The 13,638-nt window shown below is 36.1% G+C and overlaps 1 protein-coding gene across 1 annotated transcript in view; it reads left to right on the top strand.

The window, feature by feature from the left end:
- Positions 1 to 13,272, top strand: part of LOC121426158 (sushi, von Willebrand factor type A, EGF and pentraxin domain-containing protein 1-like) — an 84,388-nt gene extending 71,116 nt beyond the window's left edge. Inside the window, 8 exon segments of the mRNA XM_041622342.1 lie at positions 788 to 869; positions 2,818 to 2,988; positions 7,313 to 7,495; positions 7,912 to 8,085; positions 9,080 to 9,256; positions 9,625 to 9,786; positions 11,155 to 11,284; positions 13,078 to 13,272. Of these exon segments, the coding sequence (XP_041478276.1) occupies positions 788 to 869; positions 2,818 to 2,988; positions 7,313 to 7,495; positions 7,912 to 8,085; positions 9,080 to 9,256; positions 9,625 to 9,786; positions 11,155 to 11,284; positions 13,078 to 13,147 (1,149 nt within the window). The 3' untranslated portion in view covers positions 13,148 to 13,272.
- The last annotated feature ends 366 nt before the right edge of the window (positions 13,273 to 13,638 follow it).

The following is a 13,638-nucleotide window of genomic DNA, read 5'->3' as shown; positions in this document are numbered from 1 at the left end:
GTTGAAAATATTACCATACAGTCTTGAAGTCTACATCCAACCATATGCACATGTACATTTTTAAGACAATCGTTCAATCAGTGGCCAAGACCTGAATAGCCCAGATTAGTTAGGGTTAAAGTTACATGTGTTGGCTGCTCTTCCAATGTGATTACCGATCAAATGCATCTGTCTAACTATTGATGAGACAATGACAATGCTCTTACTTATGTTGCCATGTTTGAAACGGTGCAATTTAAGTCCCTGATATGACAGAGCTTGGGGCTGATTTTCAAAAATTTTGTGCACGCAGAAAAGAAATTCATGTAGCTTGTACTGAACATTATTGAAAAAGTTTTTAATTTTTTCCTGAAGTGTTAAACAGTTGAAAATGTATATGAATTGAGGTACACAGTGACCATTCGAACAAATATTGCAGTTCGATTTGCTTTGAATATTAAGGGTTCACGTGTATTATATAGTTAATGTAACCTGTTAACTGCATACAACATACAATTAAGCCGTCTCTTAAAAAATAAACAATATGGCATGATCATTAAAAGCATTGCGATTTTTGCATCATCAGTATGAAGATGCCTAGTGTTGCATATGATTTAATTCATGCATAACTGATCAGTTTGAAGCTAGTTGAAAAACAAAGGATATAACTTTCATATACATGTATTATGCAATTTAATACTTTTATGACCATATGGTTACATTGTTTTCTTCATTTCCAGTGTTTTCATGTGTAGTGCACAAATAATTAGTGTAAACACTTTTTATTTTTTATTTTATAAATGTCCAGGTCAGCAATTGTGGGCTATCAAGAAAGCGATCACTTGAAGAATCTCCGGTCACTATTTCCTTTGACATAGATCTTAGCAATGGTAAGTAACAAATGCAATATTGAAAAAATATATTACTTTAATAATGATATATAGTTTATATGAGGGTATATACCATCACTATTTCATTTGACATACTAGTAGATTTTAGCAACAGTGAGTAACATGTGCAGTATTGAAAATTGTACAACGCCTACTTAGCTTGTTGTACGCGATCAAATGGGAGGCTGAATGTCACACATTCGTACCGTTGCACACAAGACGTACCATCCAAAATGTACCGTCCAAAATTTAACATTGCACGGCCTTAGAAGGTGACGTCACAATGCGATTTCAGTGAATAAGATGATAAGGCACGTACAGCCCACTGGCTAAATGCGCAATGCTGTCCAAGATCATGTGCGCTTGTGGGCCCGGCTTGTGGGATTTTGCTTTTTGCTTTCAATATTTTTGCTCCCTTTTCATAGATTACTGGAAGGAAAAACTCTTGTTTTTTCATATTTTCGCTAGATTCCGAGGCGTTGTACAACACAGATAGCGAATATTCTTATTCGTGCCATGGTTCGAGATTTCGCATTCGGTGAAAGAAAGAAACGCTCTATTCAACTCAGCTAACGCCTCGTTGAATAGAGCATCTTTCTTTCACCTCATGCGAAATTTCGCACCATCGCACTCATGCCTATTCGCTATTTGTATAATATATCATTTAATTAATAATGTATGTTACATGAATGTATATACTGTCCATGATTTTTTTTCTCAAGTGCTTCTACCTCTTTAACGAAAGCTAGTGGCAGATGTTCTCATTCATCTGAGATACTGACAGAGATTAACTGTTTTTTGATGGTTTGACACTTTATACATGTAGTAGGTGCTTCAGTATCAGTGTCTGTCAATGGGAGGGGGGAGCCAGCTGTTGTCGCATTATATCTTCAAATATTGTCATTTTTAAGTACAAGTACGTTGGCCTATGTGTCCTGCGCAAAAGAGAACACGTCTCTAAGCGCATAACCTGCGGAAGGCCGAAAGCTTGTCATAAAGTTAACCTGTACAATCGTATCCCGTCACATGTGTATTCTAACATGGTAAAAGTATTTTTTGTATGCATATCCCTACTTTTTAAAAGAAAGATTGACCCAGAAACAGGGTCTATTTGTGGCACACCTTGCTCAGGGTCCAAAATATGCCAGACTAAGGTCATAAGAGTGACACAGCTGTGGTGTGATGTCATGCTGTATGTTTTCAAAAATTGATAGTTGTGCACTAGAAGGTTTCACAGTTTTAAAGCTGTTCTTGTAATCCTGATTTTATATGTTTGAATTAATAGATAAATGATACATCTATGAATAATTAATTCATTCATAAAGAGTTCGGTAATCATTTCCAAATGGCTATGAGTATCGTCTTTGATAGGTATGTGACAAATGAAATTATTAAAATAGATGGTTGAAAGAGGTCACGGTGCCATAAATATATTATTTATGTGTAGGATTTGTAGAAGACGAAGAAGGTTAGCGAGATGCAAAATGTAAAAGAATAAAGGATTAAGATTGGAAATGATGTAGTACATTAAAGGTATTGTTTAACTTTGTGAGCAGCCGATTTAAAAAATTCTCAAATCAAGATGAAACATGTGTACAAGTGCATGTATTAGAACTAATAAACCCTGAAAACAACCATTATTGAGAATGAAAAGCTAAAACTACAAGGCAAACCCTGATTTTATAAATAGGCGTCTTATAGACACCTAAATAGTACACATAAGTTTATGGGATAAAATTAAGATGGTGTTTCCGGTCACTTTATATTTCAATTTTTGAAGCACTAAATAATCATTTTCGAACGCAATTTTTTCTGGGCTTCATTTTTGTAACATATTACAGACAGAGGTGACAAGTGTGACCTTCTAGCTCAGATTTTTTAAAGTCAAACCAATGTCAACCAATCACTTTAACAAATGTGTCACGTCCTTTGTTTAATTTCCCCTAAGCTACTGAGACTATCACTGACTTTGGAAGCAGTTTCCAGCAACGTTTAGAAAATGGATCATTTTCTCTTGAACTGGATGGTGTAGTCATCGCAGTTGACGTTAACAGAACCACTGGTGATGTCACGATAGCTTGTCCAATTGGAACTGGCCTAACATTGGAGGGTAGATGCGGTAGGTCAGGCAATTCAATGTCATTGACGCCATGTGCCATAACATTATTAGAGGCAATGTTACATACTTCATAATGTAGATGTGCTTAAGTTCATGTATGTGTTCTGTAGGTGTGTGTTTTACACAATTACTGGTAATTAGAGGCAAGTTCATATCTCTTTGAATATTCTTGAGTATTTTTATATTGCAGTGATTCATACAGAGCTAGCTTTCAAAAAAGAAAGGAAACCAAAGCTAATTGACATGTACCTATCATTTGTCTTCTACCCCAGTTTTTGGCACTGTAAACTTTCTTAGTGTAGCATTTGGTCAATCTACCTTTTTAGCCAAATCTGATCCAGTGATGATAGTACAAGTTTACCATCTCAACAAACGGGAGACATGTGTTGGGACGGATCTGAATATTTTGGAGAATTTGGTGGAGAAAATGCTGTTTCTTTCTAAAAGCAAAGACAAATCAAACACACCAATCAATCAGACTAGGAAAAAAAAGGGGAAAAAACTAAACAAGCAACAACAAGCACGGCGACTCAAACATCCCAACTTTTTAGCTATATACGTGATCATTCAAGAAAAATAAGCACTTGACAAAATAATTGCGGTTCGATGACTTCAATTTATAATTAAAATGATTCGAATGCTTTCTTTGACAATTTTACAGAGTGTTTACAACTCAAAGAAATGCCTGTATGGTTTATCCAATAAATTGAAGACAGTACAAGTTATGTCGAATATTCAAAGAAATATATAGGAGCTCTATCAGTTTAAAACAGAGTAATTGATTAAGTGACAAAATAGGATATAAACTCCAAACTAGGCCAAAGCGTTGAGAAGTTGACTTGTCTACAAAAGTTGGTGTCTACTTGGCGAATTGAGTTGTTCGACCTGAACTTGGAATGATGAAATACGTAGCTAGGCCTGCCGTTTACATCGGAGAGTGGAAACGAGATGAATCATCGATATCAGGACAAAACTCGTCAATGGTGAGGGTCTCAGTGGAACCTGACAATTATCAAAATAAAACAGTGTCCTAATACACTTATCGTCGTCGAATACAGATAAACGACCTCAAAACGTGTAACATCTCATAAAAATGACAATGAGAATTGTCTATTTAGCAACAATTCTAAATAAAAATGCAAGTACATCATGTAAAACCAGGCTATAAGCCTTTAAGAAATTCGACGAGAATGACTTTCATAATGTCAAGGTTACATAATAATGTTCACTAGTACATTAGAAAACTCTAAAATACCAACAAGTGAAGATCGCTTAAATACTAAGCTGTCTACAGTGACATGTAAATCAACCTAAATAATTTCAAAGATCTATTTTTTTTGTTAATAATAATTATTCGACATTTCGTGTGGATGACACTTTATACAAAAATAAAGTCGTCTACAAACGTACTCAGCATAATTTCTTCAGTACAAATACTTTGTCAAGAAATTAGTTATATCAAATATCTCTTTTCTCTTTTTACTAGAAACGTTATTATAAATATCAGAGTACATACCCGATAAATATCAGGAAAAAGACGTAGGTAAAAAGTCAGCTATAACAGGAGTCCATTTCTCCTCTACAAAAAGACCAGCCCAGACAGCATCGGTGAGGTACGCTGTTGGGAGCTAAGCCGACGATCTCGGGGAGATATTGGTTCAAATCCCCATAGAGAAAGATGTAACCAAAATTGAACACTGACGACTCTGCTGAAGTATCAGCAACCGGGCTTTTTTTAAGAGTCCCGTATCGTCAATTAAGAACGCACGAAATGCCCTTACAGGGCGAGATCTAATTGGTCATTTTTTGTAACCAAGAAAAACATTATTTACATATTATTACTAAGTTCGTGTCTCTTAGGGTTCAACACGTATTGGAATTTCTTTCTTTTGAAAATTCACCTGCTGTTCGGAAATACTGTCTTTAAAATTAACAGGTGGATATTTCTTTACGTCCAACTAAAAAAGCTAAATTGCTTTTGATTCTTTTTTTATACAGTATCACATAAACGAGATAAACATGTTGTTTTTTACATAGTATCCCAAGAACGTATTTCAGGCTTTTTTGATATCCTAAAATAAACTCAGAAATTGTCACTACACATGTCTCACAGGCCTGCATTACATTACCAAAATGGTTTCTAAACATAAAAAAAACACCTCCTGTATCATGAAATTATCCTGAAATTAATTTTCAAAACCCTATGGTCACACATGGTATCCACTCGTCAAATGGAAGTGTGCCCCCCCCCCCCCGGCACCTCCATCTTTGATGAACATCCTCATATTAGGAAATGTGATCCACTGCTCTTCCACAGAGCACCCATCCTCTTGACGAGGTAGAACACTTGGCTGCTGATTTGTTTATGGCACAATGTCACAGATCCAGACAAAAATGCAAATGAGAAACAACCATCAAACGGTAATAATTCTGCCACAGACACCTGACATACACACACAAAAGGAAATGAAATTCCCGCAAATGTAAAACTAACGAATGTGACTCTGCCTTCACATACATATAGCACTACCTACACTCATGACGAAAAACTTCCATTTGAGATCACTATACCCTGGTTTCCCTTCTTATCAATTCTCTTCTCCAAATACGACAAACTCTAACATGCCCCAAGCAATTTAAGTTTCAAAACACCTGTTTCTTGACGTCGGTCCGAAGATAACGCAAGAGCCCGGCATATACAGTCACAGTAGGGGGCCACACACGACGGGATGCATGCGCAGCGCTGAGCTCGGTTTCTGCAAAACATGCCGTCATTTTTATTCGCTTACTTTCCTTATTTCGAGGTCGATTTTCTTCGTTCGAAATTGAAAATGGACTAGTATTGGATGTCTGAATGTAATATGCCTTTGAAAACGTGACTAATATCGAATACAATAATTTCATTCCAAAGATCCTTCTACAGGCAGACAAGTCTTACATAATAGCACAGCTGTTGTTTATCATTTCGTCCTTGGCTCAACGCTCGTTTGGCTGGCCCGTGGTGGTGAGATTGAGACAAGGGGATTACCTGGCCAAGATGGGTTTATCGGGGCTGGAAATGTTGTTTGAGAGTTTCCAAATCAAAAACGGGGTATCCGACCGCAGTTTGCAGTCCGAAGTGCGGTCGAGAATCCAACGGGAAATTTTCGTAATGCTATGCTGTCACAGGACGTACAGAACCTCAAGATACAGTACATGTACGTGTATGTGATCATGTCATATTTGCACATTCTCATGGTCAACTTTATATGATTGAAATTACACAATAATCAATGACATCATTTGTAGAATTTGCCCCTGGATCAATTGCTAAGCTGAAGCCTCATCAAACAAATAATCACACATATAACAAGCCTGGCAATTAAGTTGAATGTTTCTTATGTTTACTGTGCTCTTTCCTGTTTCATCGATGGTGAAGACAATCATTTGTCTATACTTCCTGGAGACATGAATGATTTGAGAGCCATATGAGCTGAAACATGATTTATCTACAGTTACTGATTTATGTATCAATTCATTACGTGAATCTCCCGTTTGATTCTCGACTGCACTTCGGACTGCAAACTGCGATCCTATACCCAATTTTTCATTTGAAAAATCTCAACAACATTTCCAACCCCGATAAACCCATCTTGGCCAGGTAATCCCCTTGTCTAAATTTCACCACCACGGGCCAGTAAACGAGCGTTGAGCCAAGGACGAAATGATAAACAACAGCTGTGCTATTACATAAGACTTGTCTGCCTGTAGAAGAAAGAAAGAAAGAAAGGAAGGAAGGAAGGAAGGAAGGAAGAAAGAAAGAAAGAAAGAAAGAAAGGAAGAAAATAGTTTCTATCAACGCGTGTATACATGGAACTCCATGCACTCACCAGAACTACACACATTGCAATCCATCGTGTGTGGCCCCCTGCTGTGACCGTTGATGCTGGGGTGTGTTATCTTCGGACCAAGGTCAAGAAACAGGTGTTTCTATACTTAAATTTCATGCTTGAGGGCAATAGGGTTTGTAGTACGTACTCGGAGAAGAGAATTGATGATAAGGAAAACTGGGGTATACTGCTCTTCAAAGCAAGATTTTCGTCATGTGGCTATCCATACTTAAACCACAACTTTAAACCTGAGTTTAAGTTAAACCCGATTTCAGAATACGGGCCCTAGAGGCCATCATGAGAGGGAATGTGGCATCAGTGCATGCCAGGAAGCAAGTCTCTTTACCATTGGGTACACAGTTCATATACCTTCCTTTATAGCGACTAATTGAAGTAGTAATGACAAAAAATGAATAAATCTAACTGTAAGTTATATTCTCTTTTTTTCCTAATAGTTGTATGCCCGGCCGGTAATTATCATTACGTGCTGCCAAACACAACTGAAGCTGTATGTGCACCATGTGCTTTACATACCTACCAGAATCAAGACGGCCAAGATGATTGTCTTCCATGCCCTTCAGGTTTGATAACAAACGATCCAGGGGCTGATGGTATCCACTTCTGCATTGATCCGGACCGTAGGTAAGTTCATTTACAAAAAAATAATAAGTTTGTTTTTGTAAAAAAAAATATAGAAGAAATGTTATTCTTAATAAGGACCGATAGGGCAATATATCATGTTCTTAAATTTGTTATGATTATGAAGAAATTTTAATAGGGATTGGTAAAAAGGGAAAATGAATTAACATTTTGACAAAGTAAGTTCAGACGTCACTCAGTGATGGCGGCAGGGTACTCTACAGGGAAGGGACACTACAACCTAGAATACATAATTACCCCCCCTCAAAGTGATGTGAGGTAGTGTACTTGTGTTACACAACACAGACCTCTATTTTCTTTACTCTTCAAGACCTTGGAATGACAGTTTCCTCCCCTTTTTAATCTGATATCAATTAGAAATTTTTCAATATTTCAATATTCTTATCTGTTTTAGAACCATGTCCAGTTGGTCATTACCAAGATGTTTGGGCTGATTCCAATGAAACAGTATGTATAAAATGTCCTCATGATTCCTACCAAAACGAAACTGGAAAGGAGAGCTGTATACCATGCCCTGATAAATATGTAACTCTGGAACAGGGATCAACAGACTTGTCTGATTGTGTTGGTGAGTTTTGGTTTATCTTCTTCTCTTGCCATTTTCACTTGTTACAGTATCTTCACTGCATTTGCTTTTCCCAGTGTCATTGTATCGGACCATTTTATATGTTTTACATTTATTTTCAATATGCCTATAGTACATATTGCACGCTATCAAAATCAGGTGTCCACTTGGGCCAGGAGTACAGCAGGACAAGGTACAGAATGCAATATTGATCCACATCCCATTTGCATCCTGTCCGTACATAGCTAAAATAGTCTGTACATGCACTGTCTATGTCGCTGCTAAACAGTTCCTGGTATGCAAGGTGGCCAACAATTTCCACAACCATATTTGGTTTCGATTAAAATTTGGATGCAGAATTTGACTTCCGGACCTTTCCCTGACAAACACGTGGGAGCTTGTCCACAATTAGGCTTGACCTAAATGCCGTATTTATATATCATGATTGTAGATATTTTTAGAAAGTTAATTCTGGAAGCTTTGGAGACTAACATGTATTTGCATGAAATCGTATATGCTGGCTACCCAATTTAGAAAAGAAAATATGATGTACTTTTAAATATCAATCAAGAAGAAATGAAGTAAATTTCTTGAGGCAGCCATGATATTGTAATTGATACCAATGATTGAAATCAAGGCAAGTGCCAACCACGACTTTCTTGACTGATTCTTAGGACCATGGTCCATGCCAAGTCTCTCCCAGGACAATCTATGGATGATCTGCTTACATTGCTGGGAGTATGCTTAGAAACCAAGATTACCTCCCCATGACACAATATGCCTCTCAATGCAACCCTTCCTAGTCTTGGCCTCGCTCTAGTGGACAGTCACCTTTAATAGAAAACCAGGACATATTGGGAATGATTCTTTATTTTGTGTATTCCTGATTTACAAATGCATATTTATTTTTCTTCAGAGTATATTTATTCCATGATTTTACAAACTTTGATTTTGAAAATCAGGTTGTAACATGTTTTTTTCTTTTCTTGTGCACCAGCTCTGTGTGATGCTGGGCATTATGTTGATCTTTCAAACGAGACCAATCCACAATGTCCTCCGTGTCCACTCAACACATTCATAGATCTTGATTTGCATAAAAAACAAGAATGCTTGCCATGTCCAACAGGAATGATTACTGTTCGGAATGGAAGTTCTCGAAGTGCTGATTGCCTTGGTAAGACAGAGTTGTAGGGGGACAGTAATCCTAACTTTGTGATAATGAATATTTAGGAGGGGCAGGGATACCAAGGAACCACTTACAGCAGGGTCAAATCAATGTGAATTTTAAAAAAGATTAATATAATGGAAGAAAAGTATAAAGGGGAAAATGGGATTAAATAAAAAATGTTTAATCATAAATGAATTGAGAATTCAATATAATGGGCTATATCACTGACACACTTCTACTGATTCCATCATTGAACTTGTACACTGCATGTATATAGTTGTTGCCTCAAAATGCCATTTTAATTTAAATGTGTTTTGCAGCCTTTGCAGCAACATTCTTTGTTCAGCCCATTTTTTTCTGTTTCTTTTTTACAGTCGTTTGTCAGCCAGGGACCTATCTAGAAAGTTCATCTTGCATTCCATGCCCTTTAAACACCTACCAGGACCAGACCAGTCATCGTGAAGGTTCATGCATCAATTGTACTGGGAACCTTGTTACTCTTCACGAGGGTTCAGAAAACAAAGAAGACTGTGAAGGTATCTAGAGAGAGCAAGTTTTATTCCTTCCTTTTTAACCAAAGCGACTCCTTGAAGAGCTATTATCAAGCAACAGAATTTCTCCCGAGTAGTACTGATAATATAAGTACTGAAAAATGAGAAGAATGCTGTTGGTTTCCTCAGGATTTCTCAAGTTTAATTTTTTTTGTGTTGAGCTATGATATTTTTTTTATGTGATTCAATATAGCAGCTGTGCAAACTTTGAAAACAGCCAAGATGAATAATTATCCACAGTAAAGAACATTCATATGATATTGAAATACTAAGTTCATTGACCCTAAATGACCTTTGACCTTGATCCTATGACCTGACACTTGTCCAATATAATCAGTGATACATGTACTTGATTACACTTATGTCCAATTTTCATTCAATGGATTTATTTTCTTTGAAAGTTCCGATAACATTTCAAAAATTTAGACCTTGATTAAGATTTGACATATGACCTAAATCATGTGACCTGAATCTTGAGACAATGAGTGATACTCGATTACCCTTATGTCCAACTTTCATGAACTAGATCTGTAAACTTTCTAAGTTATGATGATATTTCAAAAACCTAACCACGGTTAAGATTTAATTACTGAAAACATGATCCAAGTTCAATGACCCTAAATGACATTTGACCTTGGTCGTGTATTACCTGATCAATGATGAACCTTATGCCCACATTTCAAGAACTAGGTCCGTAGACTTTCTAAGTTATGATAAAATTTCAAAATCTTAACCTTAATCTTTGATTAAGATGTCAATGTTGACGAAGCCACTGCTGTCGGAAAAACAGCGCCCATAGTCTGACTTTGCTATCCAGGCGAGACAAAAATACATATTTCCTCACCTGTTGATTTTCAGCTTTTAAAATACTGAAATGTTTTTGGTCAGATTGGCAGGTACATTTCTTGTTTCATATGTATGTACAATCAGATTAAATAAAATTGATTCTGGGGAAAATTGAACATGTGCCGAATGCCTGGGCGAATGACATTGTTTAAACCCAAAATTTTCTATAGTATTATTTGAGGAGTCGAACAGGTGTGCTCTGTGTGGGTGCAAGTTTGTAGGTGTGTTTTGGCAGATGTGCATATTTGACTGATCTCTATAGATCTCATTGGTAAAACTTGTTCTTACTGATGCATACATTTTTTTTCAAGTCAGAGATGCAATATTTAAACAGTAAAATTCACAATTTGAGCTACTCTATTGATCCCAATGTTAAAAGTCATAGTTCTTATCTCAAGAGAGACTGGTAAAGCCATTGTATTTGACAAATTATGTGCAATAACAAAATTTTGACATAAGTTTAATGCTAACTAATTCACTCTTTATTATATATATATTTTTTTACAGAAGAGCCTGATACTTCTCAATTAGGCATGAGCCAGGGTCTACTTATCGGCATCATTGTAGCCGCTGTCATTGGCCTTCTACTAGTTATCCTTGTTGTGGCTGTCCTGTTTAGATTGAAAAGGGGAGCTCGGTATGCATTGAATATTGTCTTCATTCTACTACTAAGTACTTGATAGTGTCATGAGCAATTACATTCACTAATGAATATTCACTTTTTTTTGGAATGTTGACATGCAGTGTTCTGAAAACTGTCAACATTTAATTGTCTTGATTTCTACAGTCCGATAACAAAAGAATATACAAGTATAACCATTTTCCATTATTACTAGCACACAACAATAAGCAAACAACACAAAAGATTAACATTCGCAACATTATTCTAATTGATATATAATTATCCTTGAAAGATTTCTTTTGTTTTTTAATTATTGACACATTTATCATATCAACATCAGGGTTGCCAGCTTTTCAAGAAAACGAAATTCCCGGATAATTATTTAAATCCCCTCCCAATTTCGCATGTTTTTTAAGTTGTTGCAGTGAAGACATGTATTTTCAGTATAAAAGAAATAATGTAAAACTAATTAGTACTATTGCACAGCCATGTAATGGCCTCCCTTCTCCCCATACAGCTATCCTTTCCTCACCTTATACAGTAAGAGGTTGATTCAAGGCAATCCTACTACTAAAAAGCCACCATAACCGGTATTTATCGATCAGTCGATCTGACTGACTACCGTTCTTTTGACTCTGGGCAATTAAAATTCCCTGATTTTTTCCTCATTAGAGTGCGTTTTGAGGCATTTTCCCTGATTTGAGGTATTTTTATCAAAATTCCCTGATTTCTCCCCGACTGGAAAAAAATGAAATAATTTTCCCTGATGGGCTGGGAACCCTGAACATTTTACAGTTGTAAGATGGGAGACCACAATCTTAAAATTGGGGCGTGAAATTGATGGAGGCCTTTAAAGGAAAGGGGAAAGAAGTCCAGACAACATAGTGGGAAAACAATCATTTCTGAAAGAAAAACAATGTGGACATTTTTTTTATAGATTATGTATGCAAGCATATAGGAATGATATTTGGTAATATATCAAAAGATTTTGTGGGCGTACTTTTCTTGGAGAATAGAAAACTAGAACAAAACATTTACTACCCTGAATCTCTCATCAATTAAAAGTGGCTATTAAAAAAGAGCAACTCTAAAATGAATAATCTATGTTTATATCACCAAGCAAAAATAACAGATATTTGCTTCTCTTCTCATCCTACGTCTATCAAGTTATACCTTTCTCCAAACCCCTTTTCTAGTTCAATCTGGAATAGTGAAGTCTACAGCCTATTCTTATGTACATATAAATTTATTCCCATGTGTTCTTTTCATCCTTTTCTTACTACTCCTTCGTTACTGTACTATATGGATGTTTGGTTCCAATTGGTTTTACCCTGTAAGGACAATAAACCCTGAAACTACTGAGGGAAATAAAATGATGTCTGTAAAGCTTCAACCTTTATAAATTACTATGCATTAAGAGTGGATTTGATCTTGTTAGTTCGTAGTGTCAATCGGTGAAAGGTCAAGCTCTCAGACCACGTTGAACTCATTTGAGACTCTTACTTTCAATGAATAAGAAAGATTTTTCATTCGTGAATATCAGATTAACAATGATAGGATGAACTTGATGGATTTTAACTAAATGTCAGCAACTGGTTACATGACATATTTCAGCCATTTGATTAGGATTCATATTACAATTTTTTTGTATTTATTGGCACTGTCTTGTTTTGACTTAATTGCCCTGTGATAGCTTAGTGAAAGGAGATATATACCACTTCCCACAAAGACAAATCATAAAACGTTATCTTTTCAAAAGTAAGGTCTTTGTAAAATTGTTTTCATTTATCTTTTTACACTACCTTTAGAGTAAAGTTCCATGAGACAACCATGGCGATGAAGACGATTGAAGGCACAAGTGGGGAAAGTAATGGTTAAGTGCTAAGTCTTCCTTTGGAAAGAAGTTCATATTCAGAAAGGCTATCCAGATTGAAGAGATAAGATGTCAGGCTCAACCAAATTCTGAACACTCACACCACCTTCACTACTTCAATGCATATCTGCCACTCAAGGAAAATCCAACAGGCCACTCCATTTTGACCCTTTTTAGTTCAATGCTTTATCACTCGGTTTATTTGTGAATTTTCAGTGTTATACAGTGCATATAGAAAAAGTTTAGACTTAGAAAAAAATTCTATAAAATTTTACATTTGTAATATCCTAAAGTTTTCCCACAATTTAACATTGGTGCAGATCCATTTAAGCAAAAATATTTTTGCTTGAGTGAGCACCGATTTTGAAAAGCTAGATAAAAGTGATTTGCGCAGAACTTTGAAATAGTTATTCTAATAGAAGTAGATCTTAATCATGAATAACACGTGGAATTGAGCTATTACAATTGATTTAAAGACATCTTTTATGATTTTTTA

Source organism: Lytechinus variegatus, chromosome 13, assembly GCF_018143015.1.
Source record: "Lytechinus variegatus isolate NC3 chromosome 13, Lvar_3.0, whole genome shotgun sequence".
NCBI classification, from domain to species: Eukaryota; Metazoa; Echinodermata; class Echinoidea; order Temnopleuroida; family Toxopneustidae; genus Lytechinus; species Lytechinus variegatus.
Note: the sequence above shows the minus strand (reverse complement) of the source record. Positions and strands in the feature narration are given on the sequence as shown.